The sequence below is a fragment of the Vigna unguiculata genome, chromosome 6, assembly GCF_004118075.2.
Source record: "Vigna unguiculata cultivar IT97K-499-35 chromosome 6, ASM411807v1, whole genome shotgun sequence".
Lineage (NCBI taxonomy): Eukaryota > Viridiplantae > Streptophyta > Magnoliopsida > Fabales > Fabaceae > Vigna > Vigna unguiculata.
This window is the reverse complement of record NC_040284.1, coordinates 29,809,938-29,833,444: the sequence shown is the minus strand read 5'-3', so window position 1 is coordinate 29,833,444 and position 23,507 is coordinate 29,809,938. Positions and strand designations below refer to the sequence as shown.

Here is a 23,507-nt window from a genome sequence, read left to right as displayed (position 1 = left end):
ATTGACAAATTACTTAATTTTACACGAACAAAAACAATATATATTTTCAAAGAGTTTTCCAATCAAATATGACAACAACAATTTTTTTGTGAAGGGAGAGTAGTTTCAGGGTCAAAGTTTGTTGACATTTTTTTTATATTAATTTAGAAATCCTTAAACATCAAGTATCCATGAAATTTTAGTTAATTTTGATAAAGAGAAGGTAGGTGCTTTATATGAAAGGAGCTTTAGGGCACGTAAGCCTTTCTTTTTTTTATCTTTTTGTAACAGTGAGATCACATGCAATGCAAGTTATGGCTAGTGGCTGGGGTGATGCCATTCGTAAGTAAAGTGCATTTTTTCACAGCAACTTTTCCACTCTTCCTCATCAACACTGAATGTACACAATAAAGTGTGGTGGGAAAAACCATGGCTATGGATCCATTCACATAAGCTATGGTTGATAATTCTCATAACTGATCAACTTTCTAGTAGTAATCTCGTAAACACTTTCACTATTATAGGAATGCAGAACCCTTTTCACTTGAGTATTTGTTGAAAGTTCTTTGAACCAGTGGTGAAATTGTGATAAGATGATATTATCTGCTTAAATCTTGTTATCAATTTTAATATGTTACGTCAGTGATATATTTATCTGATATTTTAAACACGTTTTTTGATAATATTTAAATTATTTATATTATTTTGACAATTATGTAATTCTAAAATTGAAAGACTAAAATAAATTAAATTTTAAAAATTAAGGATAAAAAATATATTTAATCATAAATTTTATTACAAAGTGATTTTGTATTAATACCAAACTAACATATTTAAATGTAAGCTTAAGCTGATGAATAAGATATTTATGAGGGTTTATGTTCTGTAGTTATCCGTTGTTAATATGGTTAGGCTGATTAAAGTACAAATGCTATCACTTGAGACCACAAAAGAGAAAAGAAGTTTTGCCACGTTACGTTGGATTACACACAACGCAATTGGATGGAAAGTCTAAAGCGTGCAGAAAAGAAACATTTTACTATGTTAAATAATTTGAAAGATTAGTAAAATATAATAACTACCACATATATTTGAAGACTTTTAGTTTACTTCAATCTTTTTAACTTCTATTGGTCCCGTTGTCATTAAATACAAAATCTTTAGATCAAAGAGTTCAAATGAAAAAGTTACCGGAAACCAATCAATTATCAGAATAATATTCCTAGATACAGAGATGATTTTTATTTTCGAAAATTAAAGTATTTTTTAATTTAACAATTTATTTATTAAATATAAGTAGAGTTGTTTTATTAGAAAGATGCAATGAAACTCTCATCGGTACTTTTTGCACTTACTTTTTGTTTTTGGTTGGATTTGGAATGATAAACTTCTGCGTTAATTTTGAGAATTTCAGTGGATTTTTTAGTTATTTAATTCTTATAATTTTCACCTAAAATTGTCTTCAACTACTTGACATATATTATCTAATAATCTGTATACAGGATAAGATACAAACAGTGAAAAGTATTCATTTTCAGATAATTGAGATGCGATCTCTAAGTTTTAGGAGCATGTCTGGTCGCGGATATTAATTCGCAGTCCGAAAACAAGTCGCTCAAACTCATATAATATCACGGCCTATTTGTTGAATTGTTCCACATTTTCAACTATTTTAATTTATACCTTTGCCTTTTTATTCCATTAGGATAATTTTTTTATTTCTTTATGATACAAAGAATTAATGTTTGTTAAAATATTTTAGATGGACTTTTTAAAATTTTTTACACTATTATTTTGGATGAATGTATTATTTATAAGAAATAAGAAGTGATGACTAACGAGTGACTAACATGTTCTTTTGGAAGTGGTGATAGAAGAAAGTAATTAGGAGAATTTATTGAAAATTCAATCCTACTATCCATAGTGAAATTAAAAGATATTCATTCTCTTTATTTAAAAAAACAACATAATAAAAATTAGTAACACAAATAATAATTTATTATGATTATAATAAAGATTTATTACTTATAAAATTACTATTAAAAAATACGTAAATAAATTATTTTTCATCTTATATATTAAATTTATTTTCATACAAAATATATTGTATTATTCATTTTTTATAAATAATTTTTTTATTAAAATTTTCAATCATTTCATAAAATTTATAAAAATAATTCTAAATCATTTATATACAATTTTATATTATAATAATTAGAACATTTTCATAATCAAACTTTTTTATCTGTTAAATTTTTTTTAACACGTTACATCGCTTAATTTAGTCAAAGATTTTAAAAATTTCACTCCTTAATTTATTATAAAATTACCTTCAAATCCTTTAAAATAAACCATACTAACTTCATAGTTTAATTGTTCCCATCTCTTCTCTTTCTCTCCCCCGCTACTTCTAATTCTTTCTCTCAAAATAACAGAACCTAATATTATAAATAAGTAATTGATAATGACGTGTTTGATTATAGCATTATTGGAGGTAACTGACTTTTGAAGAGAAAGAGTTTTCCCTCATTAATGAGGGAGGAATCTAGTCTATCGCATGCAAGTGGAATTCAAAGCTTGCTTTAGATCTAATCATTCCTAAGTTCTCTTTGCATTTCTAACGTTCTTGTTATGTTTTGTCTTTTAGCTTTAATTGATCTTGACAATTAGTCAAATTAGTTCGTCCAAATAACTAAAAAGCTTACAAATCCTGCACTTATGTAGTCCATGTGGATACCATACTTCACACAATATATTATTAAATCTCTTCATAAACTATACTTATCCTTAATATATCTTACACGTATCAGGGAACAATTAATTACAATATACTTTGCTTTACTTAAGGAGAGACTAATGAAAATGGTTTAAGTTTATAATGTCATGTCATACGAATTTTTATACCAAAAAATATCCAGGATCTTTTTTCTTATACAGACAAAAGCTGTAACAAGGATTAGGACTTTCTTCCGAATTACAAAACTATACAAACATAAACACACGTGCATATGTGCGCATCATATACTCAATCTTAACTTTTCTTAGGTTCTTACAATCACGTATATTTGAAAAATACTAAAAACACACTATTTAATACGTTTTGAATACATCATATTTAAAGTACTGGAAATAACAGAATCCTATGACCTGCTGCCTCGGAGTTCATTTTTTCTGTCATTAAAGAAGTATCTGATAGCAAAACTCATGCATATACTTTTGAGTATGTAACACAGTATGTATTGGTTTATTGTATCCTTTGGTTTTTTCATGGAACAGGAAACGGATCCACAAGGCTAATTATTGCGATCTCTACAACAGAGGGGCAGAAAACTTTTTGCTAGGGTGGTTGTCTGATCCGAACAAGATTTTTTTGTGGAAGAGAACATGAACACTTGTTTTCATTCGATTAATTTGACCACCTATTTTGTCGAAATCGAACTCATTCAATGAAAAACAGAAGGAGGGCTCTCTGACCATGACTCCTAAAGCATTATATATGCATGTTACAGAAATCTATGGATGAACCCAGAAAAGTCCCAAACAACTCACCGACCAGACAAGGTTTTTCTAAGCAATGACACGCACATTTCCCACTACTTTCTGTTGATTTAGATCTAACATATTATGACACTTCAACCAGAAAATAAATAATGTACCTTCCACCTCATGTATACAGGTACGCTTCTCATTCTGTCCCCCTCCTTTTCAGCTCAAAGTTTTTTGGAAGGTATATATCATTTCATAAATAATACCAATTCACTCAAACCAGTACTTACTAATGCTAAATAATTATCATTGTCTGACATATATAGTCCAAATTTTCTGCATGTGATCACTTACAAATTAAGTATCTAATCCCTTTCTCAATAAAATATATTTAGTATGATCCTATGTGTATATCAGAGATCCAAGGTTGTTTGTCTCCGACACTGGCATAATAAAAAAGATGTACACACAAATATACATTTGTTTAAAACAGAATCCGTTATGATTAAAGTCCTCTAAATTTCACCTTATCTGAATTTTTGGGAATATGCAATGACTTGCCATAAAGACTCTAATATTTAACCAAGCAGTGGGATTTGTTTTGCTTTTGTCAGAAGAAAGTGGGTTAAATGGAAGTTGGCATGGGTTGGAAAGAGACAACCCAGGCGAAAAGAAATATGCATCATTAAGAATATATAAATAAGGAAACCAAGCCAAACCAGAAAAAGCCCCCAGGGTAATGGCAAATGCAATAGCAATACTACTAAGGCAAGCTAACTCAACCAAACACAAATCCTCTCATTTACCTTGTCTCTCTTTTCCTCCAAAATATTCAAACAAGAAAAGAAAGGAATTCCTCCCCCATATAATAACACCTCTTTATCCCTTCCACAATCCTAGACTCTCTTCCTTCCTCACAATGGCAACTTTCATCCGAAATTTCGCTGTCAGCTATGCCTTTCTTGCAGTTTTCCTCTCAGCAGGTACCCTGTTTCCTCTATTTTTCTATACATCTTTTTGTTTTCGCGTACCCTTTTGTGTACTTGTAATTATAATCGTTAGCTAATCATAACATTGAGTAATATTGCTGACATTTTTTGGTTGATTGTGCCATCATCACACAGGTATTGGAGTTTTTGTTGGTGTTGAGTCTTTTGGAATCAACTATGGTCAAGTGGCTAACAATTTGCCACCACCAGACAAAGTCCTTGAACTGTTGAGCACCCTTAATCTCACAAAAACAAGAATCTACGATACCAATCCTCAGATTTTGAGTTCTTTTGCCAACTCAAACATTGAAATCATCGTGACAGTGGAAAACGAAATACTAAGCCAGTTGGATGATCCTCAACAAGCAGCTCAATGGGTGAACAGCCACATCATACCGTACCTACCAGAGACAAAGATCACAGGGGTTCAGGTTGGGAATGAGGTCTTCACTGATGATGACACCACTCTTATTCAGCACCTTGTGCCAGCGGTAGTGAACATTCACAATGCTCTATCTCAGTTAGGCTACTCAAACATCAAAGTTTCAACACCTAGTTCTCTGGCAGTGCTTGCTTCCTCGTACCCTCCTTCATCTGGTAGTTTCCAAAGTGAAATCTCTGGGATCATGTACCAGTTTTTGAGCTTCTTGTCAACCTCCAAGTCCCCCTTCTGGATCAATGCCTATCCCTACTTTGCTTACAAGGACAGTCCTAATGGGATTCCTTTGAACTATGTGTTGTTCAATCCCAATGCAGGAATGGTTGACCCTTACACCAATCTCCACTATGATAACATGCTTTATGCTATGGTGGATGCTGTTTCGTTTGCCATCGCTAAAATGGGCTTCAAGGGGATAGAGGTTAGGGTCTCCGAGACTGGTTGGCCATCCAAGGGAGACGCTGATGAGGTTGGTGCCACGCCAATGAATGCTGCAACTTACAACAGGAATTTACTGAGAAGGCAAATGGCAGGTGAAGGGACACCTTTGAATCCTAGAATGAGGTTGGACGTGTACTTGTTTGCGTTGTTTAATGAAGACTTGAAGCCTGGACCAACCTCGGAACGAAATTATGGTCTTTTTCGGCCCGATGAATCCATGACGTACAATGTTGGCTTGTCTGCTCTTGCAACCTCGTCAGCATCAACTTCCTCCTCCTCTTCTGTTTCTTTTGCTTCCTCTGCCGCTAGGGTTAAGGTAAAACTAAAACCTTTGATCATCAAGTTACTTAGCTTATAATACAATTTCAACCCAATTATTTGTATTGATAAATTTTGTTCCTTCTCTTTAACCATGAAACAGGTAGTAGCACCATGGAAATGCAAAAGCTTTGTGAACTGGATGCTTGTGTGTGTACTGATTTCAACTCTTTACGGGTGAAGAATATCCCTATGCTGTGAAATTCATGTCACTATCCTCATTAAGTACAGTTGGGATTTTTCTTCCTTCAAGTGACCAAAGAGATTCACCCCTGAACAAAGGCATTATGGAATCTGAAGTTCGAAAGTTGAAGGTACTATTTTGAGGAAAATAGAGACCTACCAACACTCTGCAAACAATTGAGTAGCAAAACCAATGATAGAACACATGAGGAAAGGAATTGTGAAGGGTTGAAAATGGTGTAATTCTCAACGTCTTAATCAAGTGGCTATGCTTACGTTCACTTACACCACCATTAGTCAGTAGTCACATTCTAGCAACTAGCATGCATGTGGCGGTGACCAGAAACTGAACTTATTATTTTAGGTAGACAATGGACAAAAGCCATCTCATTCTTTCGATGCAAGATTATGTAGAAGAATAAATTCTAGTTTCAGTTTATTTGCTTTGATTATCAAATACCAAATATATGTTGTATGTCGCTTATGTAAAGTTTATTTCCCTTTTGTTTGCTTACTGGATACGACTATATTCCTTAAAATCACAAAGATCACAAAGCTTCCCATTTCATAAAATTTAAAACTATTCCAACGTCATCAATTCTTTTTTTTTTTTTTTGTACAAAAGAGTTTTATGGTTTCATAATCATTCTTGAAATAACGTAACATCAATCATTCATGAAGCAAGTTTTCGATGGTTCTATGAAGAATGAACTCTGTCATAGTTTTATCCTGAAAGATAACATGGCAAGTGAGAAGATAATCTATATATTATCATTATTTTTAACTATTAAACAGTGTAAGATAATCTATGTAAGTTTTCAACTTTACGTGAGCTTAGTATACAAGGCTACATAACCAAAAGTTAAAATTTCCTACTTTTTAATTTCATTAGTGAAAAGGTGAATAAATGACTGGTCCTGGAAGAAAAACTAGAGGCTACCCTTATTGGTTGCTAAGACGTGGAATTCATTCAGGACCCTTGAGTATTTATATTTATAGTATGTCCTGATATTATTATATTTGATGGGGGTACATTTTTAAAAGAGGTACATTTTTTAAGATTAACATGTCGTAAGATTATGATTTCTTCTCACTTTTTCCACTTTTGCAATCTTGAGAACGCTCTGTTATAAAGATTAATAACAAAATCTGTTCATAACCTTATTATAATACAGAAAGATAAGGCTTTGTTTGTTTCTATTATCTTCGAGAGGAGAGTGGGGCGGTTCTCCTTTATTCCCTCTGCCAAATAAGCCTCATCATAGGGTCATTCCCAAAGGTGCCTTTAAAAATAGTTTCTTTGTTGTTTAATTAATTTTCTTCTCTCTTTGGACCTTCTGTTTTCCTAGTCTTAAAGAGGGATAATCAAACCTCAGCCATATGAAAAAGTGATGCTCTTCGACATAAGCTAACGTGGTACACATGAAGCCCTCGAATTATGAATGCTGACCATTAAGTATTTCTTCTTTTTTTTTCTTTTGGGGCATGAAAAGGGACAATTTTCAAAGAATCCACCAAGAATATTTGTGTTGGAGTTGAACATTCTTATTTGAAACTGTATCTCGAAGACATGTGATGTGGCAACAGTTTTTGGGCTTTTAGTGAAATGATTAAAGTATAATAAGACGTATCCCCAAACAGGGGTCCCATGGAATTTAACTTCTGCATGTGAAGTGCTCGTCTATTATGGACCTGAAAAAAATGTGATACTTCTATTCTTAAGGCTATATACGCTATTTCAGAGTCTCTTTCTTTTGCCAGGTTGCTAACACCCACTCATACCTCAATAATACTCAATAATAATCAAATCATTTTGTCTATTTTCTGTGTTCGGGATTTCTATTATTTCTGATATCTTCAACTGTAGTTTTACACAGCGCTAGATCAATCTATCACCTTTTTTGAACTTCTACATGGCAGTGCTCAAATATCAGGGGGCAATGGTGATAAATGTCATATTCATCTAAAAACTTGTAATGTGTAGTAGCTTTCAACATTGACTTAAAAGAAGATGGATAATGTGCAAACCTTTTTCCATTTTTCAAACTTATAAAAAATTTACACATAACCATGTTTTCAGCATCTCAAACACCTTTAATATATATACTTCAAGTGTCTCCATTGCCATTACTTTGGATACCCATAGAAAATAGCTTGTCACTGCCAAATTATCATGCATGTTTGTTTTTTTTTCTCTTTTTTATATTACTTTAACTGCTTTATTTTGTTATCTACGATGAAATACTTGAGCAATAATGAACTACTTACTAAAATACCATAGCGTTGAGTTCATATTTATATATATTAAATTAATCTTTTTTTTATTCGTATGAAAAATCAGAGTAGATTCATTCAAGAACATAACTTCCTTTTCAAACCTCATAATATTTGGATTGTTTGTCATTTTTCAAATTGTTGTTAGTCAATACAAGACTTCTTTACTATTAGTTACCGGTTGCCACTGCAACGTATATAATTTCAAGATATTACTAATTTTATCAAGATTTGGCTCCCTTGAAGAGTGTTATTCAATTTAGAGAAAAAAAAAAAGTAAAAATTTTATAATATGGGTTGGGATTGGTGAAGGAATCCATGGGGTCGCTGTGAAGTCTGGGATCAGGGACTTTTTGATGTAAAGAATGTACTTTAGGATCTGTATTGTATTGATGCACTTAAGGTTTTTGATGAATTTCTTGAGAGAAAAAGAGTTGGTGTCACTGGCGGACCTAGGACGTGACAGGGGGGAGCCGTGGCTCCCCAATTTTTTTTTTAAATTTTTTTTATATATATTTATATATTTTTTTAAATTATATTATATATTATTTATATTAAAATTATATTATGGAAAATTATAATAAAATAAAAAATAAAAAATTTTAATAGAGACATTAATTTATAAAAGAGATTAGGATTTTTTTCTGACTATAAGATCTTTCCATCATGTAAATTATCATGAAAGTCTGTGAAGAAAGATAAATACAAAGGTTGGAAAATAGAGGTTGGAAACACATATATTGAGATTCATGTATACATTCTTGCATGATCTATCACAAATCAAAGTTAGTATCTTATTATGATTTATGTATGTTAGTTTATGATTCTTTTTAGGATGTTTCTTCCAAATTAAGTTTATCCTAAATTAATATAACCCCTAATTATGATTTTAGGGATTCTTTTATAAAATTGGTATGAACCCTAATTATAATTTTTCCTAAATTATTATAATCCTTAATTATGAAATTTAGGGATTTTGTGTTTTATACCTATGGTATTTTTTTTAAGTTTTGAATTTATACAGTATTGCTTATTTAATTAAAGTAGTATGAGTTTTATTATGTTTTGCATTGTGATAACTGTGATTTGTGAATATAAATTTTATTTATTCTAAATAGATAAGAGGTGATAAATTTATATTAGAAAGATTATGATAAAAAGTAAAAAAATTGATTCCTTTTTTTCAAAAAGGAAGGTTTGTGATGAAGATGAAAAAGAAATGCATTTACGTTAACTAAGCTTGAGAAATTTAATAAGAACCAAGAATTTAAGACAATATAAAACAAATCTCTAAAGTTATCAGAGTTACATATAATGAATTTAACAATTCAATAGAACGTGATCTGGAAAAAACGACATCAAATTTGACAATACCACCAAATCAAATTGATGAAATACGAATGCTTGATCTAAAATGGTATTCATGAATTGGTATCATGATATAATAGCAAATGATAGTAATATTTTTTTGAATTCTACTATTATATGTGTTTGTTATAAGAAGAGGAAATGAAGAGAAAAAAATAAATAATTTTTTTTCTAAAAAAAGTTATATATAACAAATCTAATTTAACTCTCCTACAATTTTAGTCCAAGTTGCGTCACTGGTTGATGTCTTGTAACACTTTGATGGGTGGGGGTCTTTCTGTTTCTCAGCCTTTGTTTTGGAAAATGTGTTTGGTTGAGTGTTTTGTCAGGTCCTGGTGACATAGGCAAGTCTGCATCAAAATTGGATTTAGCTAATTTGAATGTATTACTGCATTGATTGATCTTTATGCAAAGACAGGTCATATCTATCTGGCACGACAAGTTTTTGACAGTGTTACAGAAAAAAAACATGTCTTCTGGAAGCAATGACTTTACTCAAGCAAATGAGTTTTCAAGGAATGAAGCCTAATTCTTCTACCTTGCATTGCATATGGATCTATTCAAGTAGTTGGTCACAGATAGATTTGTTGAAGAGCAGAAACTATAACTGGATGCGCTTCTTGGAACGACTCTTGTTGATATGTATTTTAAATGTGGCTTTGTACACGAAGCTATCAACATATTTGAGAGGGTTCAAGAGAAAGATGTGAAATTTTCGACTATTATTAATTTCCCATTACTTTTATATTTATTTACTTTTACTAAGGTTCCTGTATTTTGTTTTTATGTATAAGGCCATGATGTATATCTTGCCACAATAAATAATTAATTAGTAAAGCCTATTACATAACCCAAACCAAATACCCAGAAGCACAACATCGGATATTGCTTCCTGCAACCCCAAAATTACTAACTGAACCCCCACAATAACATCAAAACATCATTATCGCAGTTGTTGCTGCTTGCATGGTGACTGCTGCTGCAGAGAAAGATGAAGAGAGGAATAACGCTAACGCTACAACGGAATAGAGAAAATGTGAAAAAAAGAATATTTTGGAAAATATTTTATATGTCTTGAAAATATTTTTCCCAAACATTTTTCATACAAAAACCTCATTCCAAAAGGCATTATATGTGTTCTAAAAAAATTGTTTCAAAAATCCTATGATAGAAAAACTTTTCCTAAATGTATTTTAGGCATTCCGGAAATCTAACTCCAAAAATGTTGTTTTAGAAATTGTTTTTGAAATTTTATTCTGAAATTTCCGAAAAGCCCGTTCCAGAAAGTTACTGAAATATATATTCCGGAAGTCTCTTTTTTTCGTAGGATAAAATGGTAATTTTATAAGTTTATGGAGGTGCATGTAGCAATTGTGGAGTTGCAGTAAGTAAAAGCCACAAAAATTTTGGAAATTAACAAGTTTCAATAATAAGATATTGGCCCGATGGGCTGGACCATTGTTGGTGTCATAATTATTCAGCCCAGACTAATCTAGGTGGTACCAGCAGATGACCCAAATTCAGTGTAAATATCATTCTCAAAGCTTGGATAGACTAGTCCAAAATTAAAGAAAGTAAATTGGTCTTAAGTAATTAAAATTAACACAAGTTCATGCAATGTAAAAATACATAATTTACAGTTTTTTTTTCATCTACACTTTATCTGTCATTCTGTGTGTAACATTCATTTTTTACATCATCTACCAGTAGTGTTATTGTTTTATTTTTGCGGTCCAACATAGTGTGAACTAATAAAGAAATGTGAAACATTTTTTAATGTGGTGAGAGTTGTGAAATGGTGTAATAAGATTGTGTGTCAGTGATTCAAAAGAATGCAATGTACCTGATATGATGAAATAATGCATGAGAAAAGTAGAAGAAGAATTTGAAAGTGTTTTTGGATGATGTTTATCAGTTACTACTGTTTTGGATAAAATTGCAGACAGAGAAAGAAGGAAGGAATGAATGAAATTTTTGACTCTGCAACAAGTGTTGGTGACATCATTTGGTCGGTCTGAATTGGATGGGCTATAGAAAGTAAGTTGTTAATTAGCAATATAGAGTGAAACATGACAAAGATTTTGTCCTTGAAAATAACAAACCGACCATTTCTTTAAGATTACGATTCAAAACTCACTTTGCCGAAAGACTTTTGGAGTCTTGTTATTGCCTTTGGCTGCTTAATAGATTAATTGTTAGGATCTCTTTAAATACCATTTCTTCTGCTATTCTTCTTCTTCTTCTTCATCTTGGATTGAGCTTTTTTTTAATTCAGAGTGGTTCACAAGAATCTTTGTGCTACAATCATCATCCAATGTATTCTTTTCTTTCATAGCTAAAAGTCTCTCAAATATTCTGCCAACCAGCATATATCTACTCTAAATTAGTCCTCAAACTAAGATGCTTTACAATTCTATAGTTATAAATTATATTTACTTACCCAAAGATAGTAAAAAGCATTTTCAGTCGCTTTTTTTAAATTTTAAAAACTCATAAATCACTTTTCAATTTTAAAATGTGTTGGAAAATCTTTCTATTGGAACAAAGTGGAAAAATAATCTATGATTGTTTTTATAAAAGATTTAATACCATCTCTAATATACAATATTCAGAATTAATATTTACGAGCGGTTTTTTTTTATATTATTCATTTTTTTTATTTAGAACTAATATAAAATTTTCAATTCATACTTAGATTTTTAATATAAGTTTTTTAATATTTAAATGTCATATTTTATTTGAAAGGATTTAATTTAGTATTAATTAGATAAACACCTAAAAAAATATTTTAAATCTATTACAATTATTTTTAAAATGAACTTTTAAGATGATCTGTGTAGAAAACGTGGGTATAGTTATTTTTTAATTAAAAGAACCATTATTTTTATTTTTGGTCGAAAATAATGTATTCACGGTAAGGAAATACCTAAATAAAAAATAACCAATTTAAAAATAATAATAATTAATTACTATATTATTCAATTTAAATTTAAATTTATAGATTAAAAATTATTGATATTTAAAATAGTTTCGATTAATTGATTTCTAATATTAATTATCAAAATTATCACTAGTTAATATTAATTTTCTATAACCTCTTTTTTTTAAAAGAATATTCGTTAATTTTGTTTGAGTTAAATCATGTTATTATGAGTTGTAGAAAGCTTAAAATATTTAGCATTTTTGATATATATTTAAGACGAAAACTTTAGAATGTTAGTTAAATTAATTAGTTTTAGAATTGTGGATCCCACTTTGTTGATTGCTAGATATTCTACTCTAACGAGTACCATGGGAGGGGACCCTAGGCAAGGGAAGGTTGTCAGAATATAAATAGAAAAGTTGGTAGTATTTATTTTATGTTCTTTCATTTTCAAAACAGATAAGATACACAAAATACCACTTACAATTGATTGTGCTATATGGACACCATGTCCTTCTCTCTACTCAACAAATCCTACATAATTAATTATTACTATTTATTATATAATTACCAAAGGATATATATGAATGAGTGCCTAATCATGACAAACATGATAATGTTTTCAGTTTTGGGAATCTAATTTATTGTAATGTCGGGTGTACTTCGCCCCACCGGATCAATTAATTAACTTAATATTTACATAATTTCAATCAAACACATTAAATATAAAAATTTCAGAAAGGAAAAAATAAAACAGAATCAACCTATGAATACATAAAGATAAACAAGACGAATAACATTATTAATATAGTTTACCAATGGTTTAAGGTGATGCCTTTACAACATTCTACGACTACAATATTAAACTCAATGATCCATGTTTACGAATATCAAATACTTTAGCTATAAAGAATATTCTGTGTTACAACACAATTCAACTTTCTAATAGCAGGTCATATATAGCATTCTTGTCGGGGATAGATCCTTTGTGCATTAATTGTGGAAATAAAGTAAGTTATTTTTTTAAATAATCATATAACTCACCTTCCCCAACTATACAATTAAAAAGAGTTTAAATAAACACATTCACCATCTATATCCACCAGTATATCTTTTATCAGAATCGCATCATTATTACGTGAATTTTACCGCAATTAAAAAGAGTTTTCTGATGCTAACTATTAGATTGAGTTTTTATTGCTCATATTTCTTCAAAGCGTTTTTTTCCTGCAATAGTCAGATATATCACTTTTGACATGATGAACTAAGAGAGTTTTATTTTTAAGTTTTAGGGATAAGAAATAAATTCAAATTAAAAAAAAAAAACAAGAGTATTAAATTTAGAAGGTAAATTATCTAGAATGAAAAAAACAAAAAGAAGAAAATGATTAGAAATGGCAGCTAAATTATAAACCGCGGGAAATAGTGACGAATTTAGGTGACGCGTTGAAAATATTCGTTTGTGAATGTATTTTTTAAGTTTGTGAAAGAATATTAAAGACTTTGTTGATGGAATATTCTTCTCTCCCACGAAGAATATTATACTTTTGAAAGTAAAACCTGGGTTTCTTTTTGCTTAAAAGCAGTGGCACATGCATGAACCCTTAGTTTCTTTATTTAGGATGTTAGACACTAATATTCGTGTTCATCAAGAGCTACAACATAATTGCTGTGGGGACCTCACTCTTTAGATTAAGTTATGTAACTTCACATACAAGCTTTTGTGAATATATGCCACCCAAGCGAAGAGACGGTATGATATATATATATATATATATATATATATATATATATATATATATATATATATATATATATATATATATATATATATATATATACTCATATTCTTATTGTTTACATTGACTTCCGAAAAAAAAAAAACTAATCGAGTCAAAATTTTAAAAAAAAGTTTTTCTCTGCCTTAAAGTTAATGTTATAATAGGAAATGTATATGATATATTTGTTTAATATGCTAAGTTTTGTTTTATATTTCATATAATTAAAATCCTTTTAAAAAAATACATTTCTATTAAAATATTATGATAAAACACAAGAGTGCTAACAATTTACTCTAATAATTTTATTTTTGTCTTTCGAGAATAAGAATGAGCTCAACTCGCACTTAAGGGATTAAATTAACTCTTAATCCAAAACTTTCCTTTCAAGTTAACTATCGAGTATCACTTTTTGGTATCTTACTTGACTTACTGTGATACCACTGTTGGGTGTATGGGTCTTCATTTTTATATAATTTTTAACTTTCTCATTTTTACTTAATGTAGGACTTGGACTCCTAACAATTTTTCCCTTAAATGTGAGTCTTTTCACATTAATACTTGTAGCCGAAGCATTTTAAGTCACGAGTACCTTTACCTGACACATTGTCAAGAAGACTTTTGATACATGGACCCGTCTAAGCCAGTCACCGCACGAACTAGATTCTGATACCACTGTTGGGTCTTTCGAGAGAGGATCACTCAGGAGATTTAATACCAATGAGACATGAGTCTAACCCACACATGAGAGATTGACACCACTCTCAACCTAAAATCTTAAGGCAATGAGTTTATGGGCTTTCATACTCATATGGTGCTCAACTTTCTCATTTTTATTCAATATTTGACTTAGACTCACACTTGAATACCCAACTCCTGATCAAAATTTGTGAGTTATCCTTGTTAGTGTTTAAATATATTGACCATGTATCAAATTAATTTTGGTGATCTAGGGTGGTCTAGGTTAGTTTAAAAATTGCATTAAACACAATTTTTTATCACTTATTACTACAATTTTTGAGATGGTGATATCAATTCATAAAAATTTTAAACAATTATTTTTAGATTAATAGATGTTGAGCTTGCAAGATTATGAATATTCCGGGTGGGAGCGAAGAAAATTTTAGAAAATTTGATAATCGAATAATTTGTTGTTGAGTTGTTGACGAGGTTGGAGGAAAGATTTACTGATTAAAAAATTATCTGATCCTCAAATTAGTAAAAGAATTCAAGATTTCTATAAGAAAGTGTAATAAATAATGAAAAGAATTGAATGAATAGAAATCTTGAATTTACAAAATTCTTCGATCCTTATAAAAGAATTAAGAATATATTCAGTTATATAGAATATTTATAAAATCTAATCAGTTTATATCAAAATTGTTCGTATAAGCAATATAAGATCGAATATTTCGACGTTGTAAAACAAACTGTTAAGAAAGGTTACTTTTAACTTTTTAGATTGATTTGGAGGATATATGAATACTTTTTACACAGACTTAGTCGGTTTAGAAAGTTCAATTTTTATATTAATTATAATTCCAATAAATTTAAAGTTTTTTTATATTATTTCTCACTAAATAAAATTGGAAAATTATGTTTAGATGGATTGTTTGTAATGACAACCAATAGAAAAATATTTTTTTTAAACATTCTGTTGAGAAAAACAATTCCACGCACAATTACAAATAACTTGACAAAATCAAGTTACATAAAACTATTTTAACAACCCTAAATAAATAATTAATATGAATAGTGACAGACTTAAAACCCTAAGTTAATAGGAGTAATTGAAAGTAATAAATGATTCTTTTAATTTAATTTTATAATTAAAAATTTAGAGTTTTATTTTCATATTTTAATTAAAAATTATTTGGATATCAATCTTTGAAATAAATAAACCAAACAAAATTAGGGAAGACTAAATTAAGAAATCAGAGGAAACAAAATAATTTTTTTCCAAATATTTTGTAATAATTTAAAAAAAATGAGAGGATCCACGATCAGCGAGGTCGGCCGTTGAATATGGAAATACATTATTGTATAAACTTAAAATGTCTAAGCAATGAGTCAGTTAATTTATTCTTATTTTATTTTTTATTTTTTTTTATTAAACAGATGTGCAGTAATGTGACAACGACCATTTTGTTTGAACAATAACTTAGAATAAATTTCAGAGAACATGTGAACAATATGGGAATAAGAATTTATCACTTATTGGTCTTGTCTTCAATTTTTTTTCTTAACAAAATATCTCGGCTTAAATTAAAAAACGTACATGTTTGACAAACTTAAATATAAATAAGTTTTAACTACCTCAATCATAATTTAACATTACTATTTAAAAAAGTAATTTTTAAATCTAAATTTCATCATCAATAAATATAATTACGGATATTTTAAAAACAATATTTTTCAATAAATAAAATACATGCAACTGCTATTCCTAGGAAAATGATATTATTATGCAATAACTAATTCTACGAACCACTAGCTTGCCATAAAGTGACAAAATCTTCTGAATTCTTTTGGAACTATAATGACACTAGTAACAATAAATGAAGTAACACGATAATTATAATGATAATGTTTTTTCTATATACATTTTAGTTCGAAAAAAACCATGGATTTTAAAGAAGAATTAAGATGAATTTCATTCCACATGAAACAAATTAAAAGATAATATATTTTCTTACATGCATCTATACTTTTGCCTGGGTTGAAACAGTATCTAAAGAGTTGAAGTTTTCAAAGAAATATGCTTTTTCTAGAAGTGTTTGGTTTATGGAAGTCATATACATTTTAATATTATTTGATTATTAACAGAAAAGATCTTTGAAAAATCGTTCTATGAAGTTCACACACGTTAGTCATTAATTTATATATAAAGTTATTTTTGTGATACCAGGTTTCATTTCTCTGTTCTTCTCTTGCAATCAAAGAATATTTTGACAAAAATTGAAAGTAATATAATATGGGAAAACCTAGTTCAGAGGAGCATTTTCATTTGCAATTGTTGTCAACCGCAATTTACCTTTATAGACATTGCATGTGCAAATGAAAAGAATAGCACACGAAGTTGCTTCAATAGTACAAATGTCGTTGACCATGTACAACACTTATCTCACTCTACTTCTGTTGACCATTCCACACTATACAAGTACTATTCAAGCCACCCACTCAACTCAAGTTTTTTGCTCTAACATAAATCTTTATTCAAGCTCACCATCATAAAATTATCGTCTTTATACAAAAATTGTCAAAACTGAATAAATTCAAAACAATTTAGATATAAAATAATTAAATCTACATGATCAGATTTTTAAAATAAAATACGAAAAACTGTGATATAATTAAAAAAAAATCTAACTTAACTCATGATCAGTCTATAAAATGAAAATTAAACATTTATCATTTTATGTTTGTGATCCAGAGTGGGCCAAGTATGGTATTGGAAGTTTTTAAATATTGAACATAACATGAATGATGAAAAATAATGTACTACATATATCCAATTTTAATTAAAAGTTAAAAATTTGATGGGTCACATTGTATTTATTCTCTGATGCATGTGTTTGTTGGAAAGTTCTACTAGGTTTGTGCGTGCGAAAAGTGGGGTATGAGTGGTGAAAACATGCGCTAGCTTTCATATTCTATTCAGAAGGAAGCAAATAAATCAATAAACGCTGCTGCAGTTGAAGGAAACCTTGGAAATTAATAACAAAAAGTAAAACAAAACTTTAATAAGATACCATTCCTGCACTACGCGGTATCCACCAAGTTCCCCACATAATCTGTAGATAGATATTGTGTCATAAAAGTTCCATTTCAAATTTAACAATTCATACACGTTTTCTTTCAAGATATTTTTCTATAAATAATCGCAAATATTAACACTGCTTTTAAATTCTTCACAAAATTTAATACTTTTTTTCAAAGTTTTAAACATTTTATTGCCTAAACCACAGTTTTTTTCATTGCATATCCCACGTTAGGAAATTTTTATAAACTTCATCTTGGAACATAAGAAAGGACAGAATAGGAGTTGAATCTGATATTAATTTCTGCTAGAACCACGTTGTTTTTTTATTATAATATTATCTAGAGGTAATAAGGTGGGTATTGATTCCGATTTAAATTATTCATGTTTATAAATTAAATTTTAGTTATTATTTACAATTGATTAATTATTTAATATATAAATGTAATAATTATTTTAATTTATCTTATTATTAACATTAATTAATGAAATAAAAACAATGTTAAATAGTTTTTTTAATATATACATACATATATATAAATAAATAAATAAAGTAGTAGTCTGATCTGTCATGTAACATAGTAGGTCCGCGTTATTTTCAGTGAATCACTAGTTAATCAGATTGCATTGTTTTGCCAATCTTATTTTTATCGTTACTTTGTCTTAATGTGAGTAACTTTGGAAGATATAAGAGAGAATTAAAATTAAGTATTTATATTTCCGTGTAGTATAATAAAATCATCACATGTGTTAACTTTTGGTTTATATACGTATTAGAACACTTCAAGATTTTCTTGCTGATAATAAAAATGTGAAATTCTTCTTGAGCAGGGGAAAATTAAGTGGATTAGTATGTAGCATTGTATTCATATGCAAATATAGTTATAATATTAATATTTTTATCTTGTTTATGTGGATCGATATTTGACTTGAATAAAATTTTGTCTTTGAATTGTTTTTTGGCTTTATAAAAACTTTATATAATTGAAAAGTAGAATTTGAATGAATGGCCCACTTGAGTGTATTGACGATTTGATTAGGGTTTTATCGAAGCTAAGTAGCAACAGAGTCAACTTTGGTAATTGACACGACACGTCCCAAATGCTTTGTTTTCATTGTTTGTGGTGATGACCGTGATATCACTATCAGTTGAAGCCATATGAGATGTCATGGGTATGAATACTCTGAATGCAGTCATGGAGATAGGACCTATTAATCAAGTGTATATTTATAAACATTTATAACAAAGTAGTGCCCGAATTTCCCAGGTCACTATATATGTTCAGAAACACCATACAACGTTCATTAAATCAATAAGATATTTCTATATTTAGTTCCAACATCACAACTACGCTATACTCATCATTATTGTTGCCACCGTCACTTAAATCATATTGCTATCAATCTTCTTTCTCCATTTCCTACCATATTTATATCAAAAACAAACTTTAGGTATTGTGCAATTCACATATACAGATTATTTATTTAGGTCTTCTTTCTTTGTACATATGTTGCTATATCAAAATTCTAGACCCGTTAAAAATTTACGTTATAATTTTTTTAGCAGGATTGTTATGAACTCACAACCTTTCTTTTTATTTTCTTATAAGTTTGTCGTTATCTCAAATTTATAATTTTTTTTATCCGGTTGAATTCACAATTTTTTTTTCCGATTAATATCAAACCAATTTTATAACTTTTATAAATTAATATATAAAATTCTATTAAAAAATAATTATATAATACATGTTATTTATGAACAATATATATTGTTCAGGAGAAATGGTGTCAATTTTAACATAACTTTTAAACTCTAGGTGTTCTAATACCACCCATGCAAAACTAAAATTGATGACGTAAAATAGCCACACACAAAAGTTAGCTATTTCTCTAGCAACTAAAAGTTTTTCTTTTTTTGAAGTTTTGAATTGCAAAAAGGTTTTCTGATCATTGTTAATTTTTTTTGTCAGAAATTTTCTAACAACTACTAAATTATCAGAAATTTTCTAACAAAATTTATTTTAATTTTAAATAATATTTAACAATTTAAAATATAAGGTTTTAGTTTCTTTTATTATTGGTTAAAATTATTTTGTCAAAATGATTGTCAATTGATATTAATTATAATTATTTTAGTTAATGGTAATTTTTCGTTTGTCACAATTATTGATATCGACTTAAAAAGTTTTATTAATACGCCTTTCTAATACCAATGTGAATGAGTCACATTTGCCTAAAATTTTTGCAAGAAGATTTTCTATGCAAAAAATTTCTACATCTAAGATTTTTCATCTATGTTATACCTCGTTTGAGTACGCATCATCGATGCCATGATGAACTTTTGAAGAAAAACTCATTAAAAAGACTGAATTTAGTGAGTTGGTGGTGTAATGTGTATGTTCCTGAATTTAGTGCTGTAGATGAAGACGAAGTCAAAATCATTGATGTACAATTAAAATAAATGAGAGGGCTTAAATCAAAGTCCTTGGTGAGAAGAAAAATTACGTGTAGGAAATCTCATCCAACTTCACCTGTATGTTCATCTACCACGAAACTGCTCTGAATCAAAGCTTGAACCGAAATCCATTTTTATTTTTTTGCCATAGAAAATCATGCGTGCCTTGTTAAAATGCAACCATGTGTGTTGTTTTGCTTCATTCATAAACCCTCATAGGTTGTCCTTTTTTAATTATGTCAGATGGTTTGTGAATTTAAAGCGCGAAACACAAACTTAAAGATAGTGGCCGAAAGGAAGCCAGCAAGGTGCATCTATCCATGCCTATTCACTACACGGTTCAGTGTTTGGTCGATTGCGCGTCAATGTGCTACAGATCCTACTCTTTACGAGCTACCTTCTCAGACCTAAGTAAAGGTGGAAAACCCAAGTACGAGAATGTGGACATCATGATGCCTTCAACCTCAACCTCTCTATTTATATATAATTCTTTTTATTAAAAATATATAATTTAATTCTTAAAAGAGTAAAAAAAGGAAAAATAAAAGTATGGATGATTATCTTGATTTCTCGTAGAGTGCACCGCAAAAGGAATAGAAAAAGATGTAACTAGAGTTGCGTTCCATTGAGAAAGGGAAGTAGTAGTACTAGTGACTGACTGTTACATTTAGATGAAACAAGAAAAAGAAAATGATAAACATCTTAACCTATTCATTTTCTATATATGTCAAGTAGAGTCAAGTGTTTGAAAGCTAGACAGACACACGAGAAAAGAAAAAAGAAAATAGAAAAAAAAAAAAAAAAGAGAGAAAGAAAAGTGGGGTAATAACACGTGCGAAAAATGAGTAGAATTTTCGGGGTGTGTTTGCTTAATCGGCAGCAGATTTCTGGAAAGGGGCGAGCCTATTATCAGCTAGCCTTGAAGTGTACGCAGCCTTCTTGTATTCCAACCATGTGAACTCTTTGTACAAACTCTCCTCTCCTTTTAACATCACTGAAGGTAAAGGTGCTATCTTTTCACTCAGCGCTGGTCCTCCAAAGTAGATCATTGATAACCTTGACTTCGTTGTGTCAGCCAAAACCCTATGCTTTACACTTTTAAACCTCCCATTAGTCATTACCTGTATCAATTCAGTTTCACAACATTTCGTCACACATACCCACATAAATAAATAAATAAATAAATCATCTCATGAATATGCTTGTCGGAATGTCTTTTCTAGTTTTCTTTACCAAGGATAAGTGACCCTTTTCGCGACACGTCACTCAGATATTCAAACAGTTCGAGTAAACAAATAAACAGGGCAGGCATCAGATCATCACAATTAAAACATTCAAATCCCTCCGATCTTATCCAAACTTTAATTCAACTAAAAAAAATATATGTTTACGATGATAAATGAGGTTACGGAATGGTGAAGAAGTAGAGAGGCATTAATGGTACCTGTAGAGCATCACCAACATTGATGAAAAAGGAAGTCTGATCAGGTGGGACTGAAACCCAAGTGCCATCTGTGAGACAGATTTGCAAGCCTGATGTGCTGTTAGATCTTAAGACAGAAATTATCTGTGGGTCTGTGTGCTCCCCAAACCCAACCAAATTCCGGTTCAGTGCTGGCACCTCGGGGCACGGCGGGTAGTGGTTCATCCTGAAGCAAGAATCACTTTTCTCATCCTTCAGCAACCTGCTCAAGCTATTCCTCTGCGCTATCCCCAACCCCTCCGCCATCAATTCCAACACCACATAGCACATCTTCTTCACCGCCGTAATGTAGTTCTCCACCACCGCCCTGAAAAGTGCCACAACACACATCATCACAAAATGTCATGTCTTTCTTCAAATTTTAGATTTGGGTCTATTGCTGCCCAGAAGTTACCTTCTGCTACAAATGTCGAAACTTTTCAAAACAACAAAGCAAAAAGGAGTAGAATTTTCTGTTTTTACATTGAAAGTTAGTTTGCAAGCTTTTAACTACAAACTAAACACACTCCATTTCAAATGTTCAAATTTGCCAGTGATCTGATAAAAATCAGAGAGACCCGACAGGTGAACTATGCTTTGATTCTGTTTTAAAATGTTGGGTTTAGGATTAATTGATTGTATAAGTGATGAACGCGTGTGAGTAGGGTGTTTTCAGGAGAGAAGAAAAACAGGGGACTCTGTTTTACCTGAAATGATGAGGATTTTCTCGAAAAATGGAGAGTGATTTGGGTGAGATGACGTCAGGGTTGGTGTTGAGGAGGAGGTATTCAACCCAACCGACATCGCCGTTTGGGCCAATCCTCTTGCTACCGTAGCCGAAAGGGTCGGGGGGACCAGCCCTGTCTTTCTCGGACTGAGGTTTTTTGAAGAACCTGAGGGCTTCGTTTTCTAAATTAGCCACTAACTCCAATGGAACACCATGGTTCACGAGCTTGAAGAAGCCGTAGTCCCTACAGGCCTCCACTATGAGGTTCTTGGCATCGGGGTGCGTGAGGTCGACCACAGGAATCCCCGTGAACAAGGGCGTGGACTTGCATGGTTTCAGAAGGAGAAACTGGTTCAATGCTGGCTGAGACAGAACAACCATGGTTCTTGTTCGCTTGTTACTATGAAAAAAGAGAAGCAGAACAGGGTGAGGTTTTAGATGGGGAAAAGAGTGAGTAGTGGTGAATGCTAATGATGCATGAATGAGGAAGAGGCCTTACGAACTATTTATAGAGGTAATCTGACTCACAAGCTCTCCTTCTCGTTAGCATTTATAACAAGAAAAAAAAAAGAAAAAAAAAATACTTTTCACAACTCAGTCCAATTTCCATCCATTCAAGAAATCTATATAATAATAAAATCTTCAATTAAATTACTAAATAAAAATAATCTTAGATCGTAATATAACTTTAAAGAATGTCATCCTATCCCTATTCTAGAAACAAAAATCGTACTTTAATCACTCAAATAACAATTTACTAATTTATCTATTCATACGTATACATATATAATAGGATTTTTTTTTTTTACATATTTCATAATTTTAATTTTAACTTTATAATATTGTTAACTAACATTTTAATAATAATCATTATATTGAATTTTTTTTTTAATTAAATTTATAGTTTTTACATTAATATTTTTAT

The 23,507-nt window shown here is 30.3% G+C and overlaps 2 protein-coding genes across 2 annotated transcripts; one reads left to right on the top strand and one right to left on the bottom strand.

Annotated features, from left to right (window-relative positions):
* Nucleotides 1-3,174: 3,174 nt before the first annotated feature.
* On the top strand, nt 3,175-6,346 carry LOC114187447 (glucan endo-1,3-beta-glucosidase 14-like). The gene is made up of 3 exons (XM_028075706.1): nt 3,175-4,448; nt 4,590-5,650; nt 5,756-6,346. The coding sequence occupies exons 1-3, from the start codon at nt 4,205-4,207 to the stop codon at nt 5,831-5,833; spliced, it is 1,383 nt and encodes a 460-aa protein (XP_027931507.1). The 5' UTR covers nt 3,175-4,204; the 3' UTR covers nt 5,834-6,346.
* A 14,667-nt stretch (nt 6,347-21,013) lies between these two features.
* On the bottom strand, nt 21,014-23,075 carry LOC114186714 (gibberellin 2-beta-dioxygenase). Its single transcript, XM_028074692.1, has 3 exons — nt 22,563-23,075; nt 21,838-22,183; nt 21,014-21,514 (listed from the first exon to the last, which is right to left on the bottom strand). Exons 1-3 carry the CDS (start codon nt 22,961-22,963, stop codon nt 21,263-21,265), a joined length of 999 nt encoding a protein of 332 aa, XP_027930493.1. The 5' UTR covers nt 22,964-23,075; the 3' UTR covers nt 21,014-21,262.
* Between the last annotated feature and the right edge of the window lie 432 nt (nt 23,076-23,507).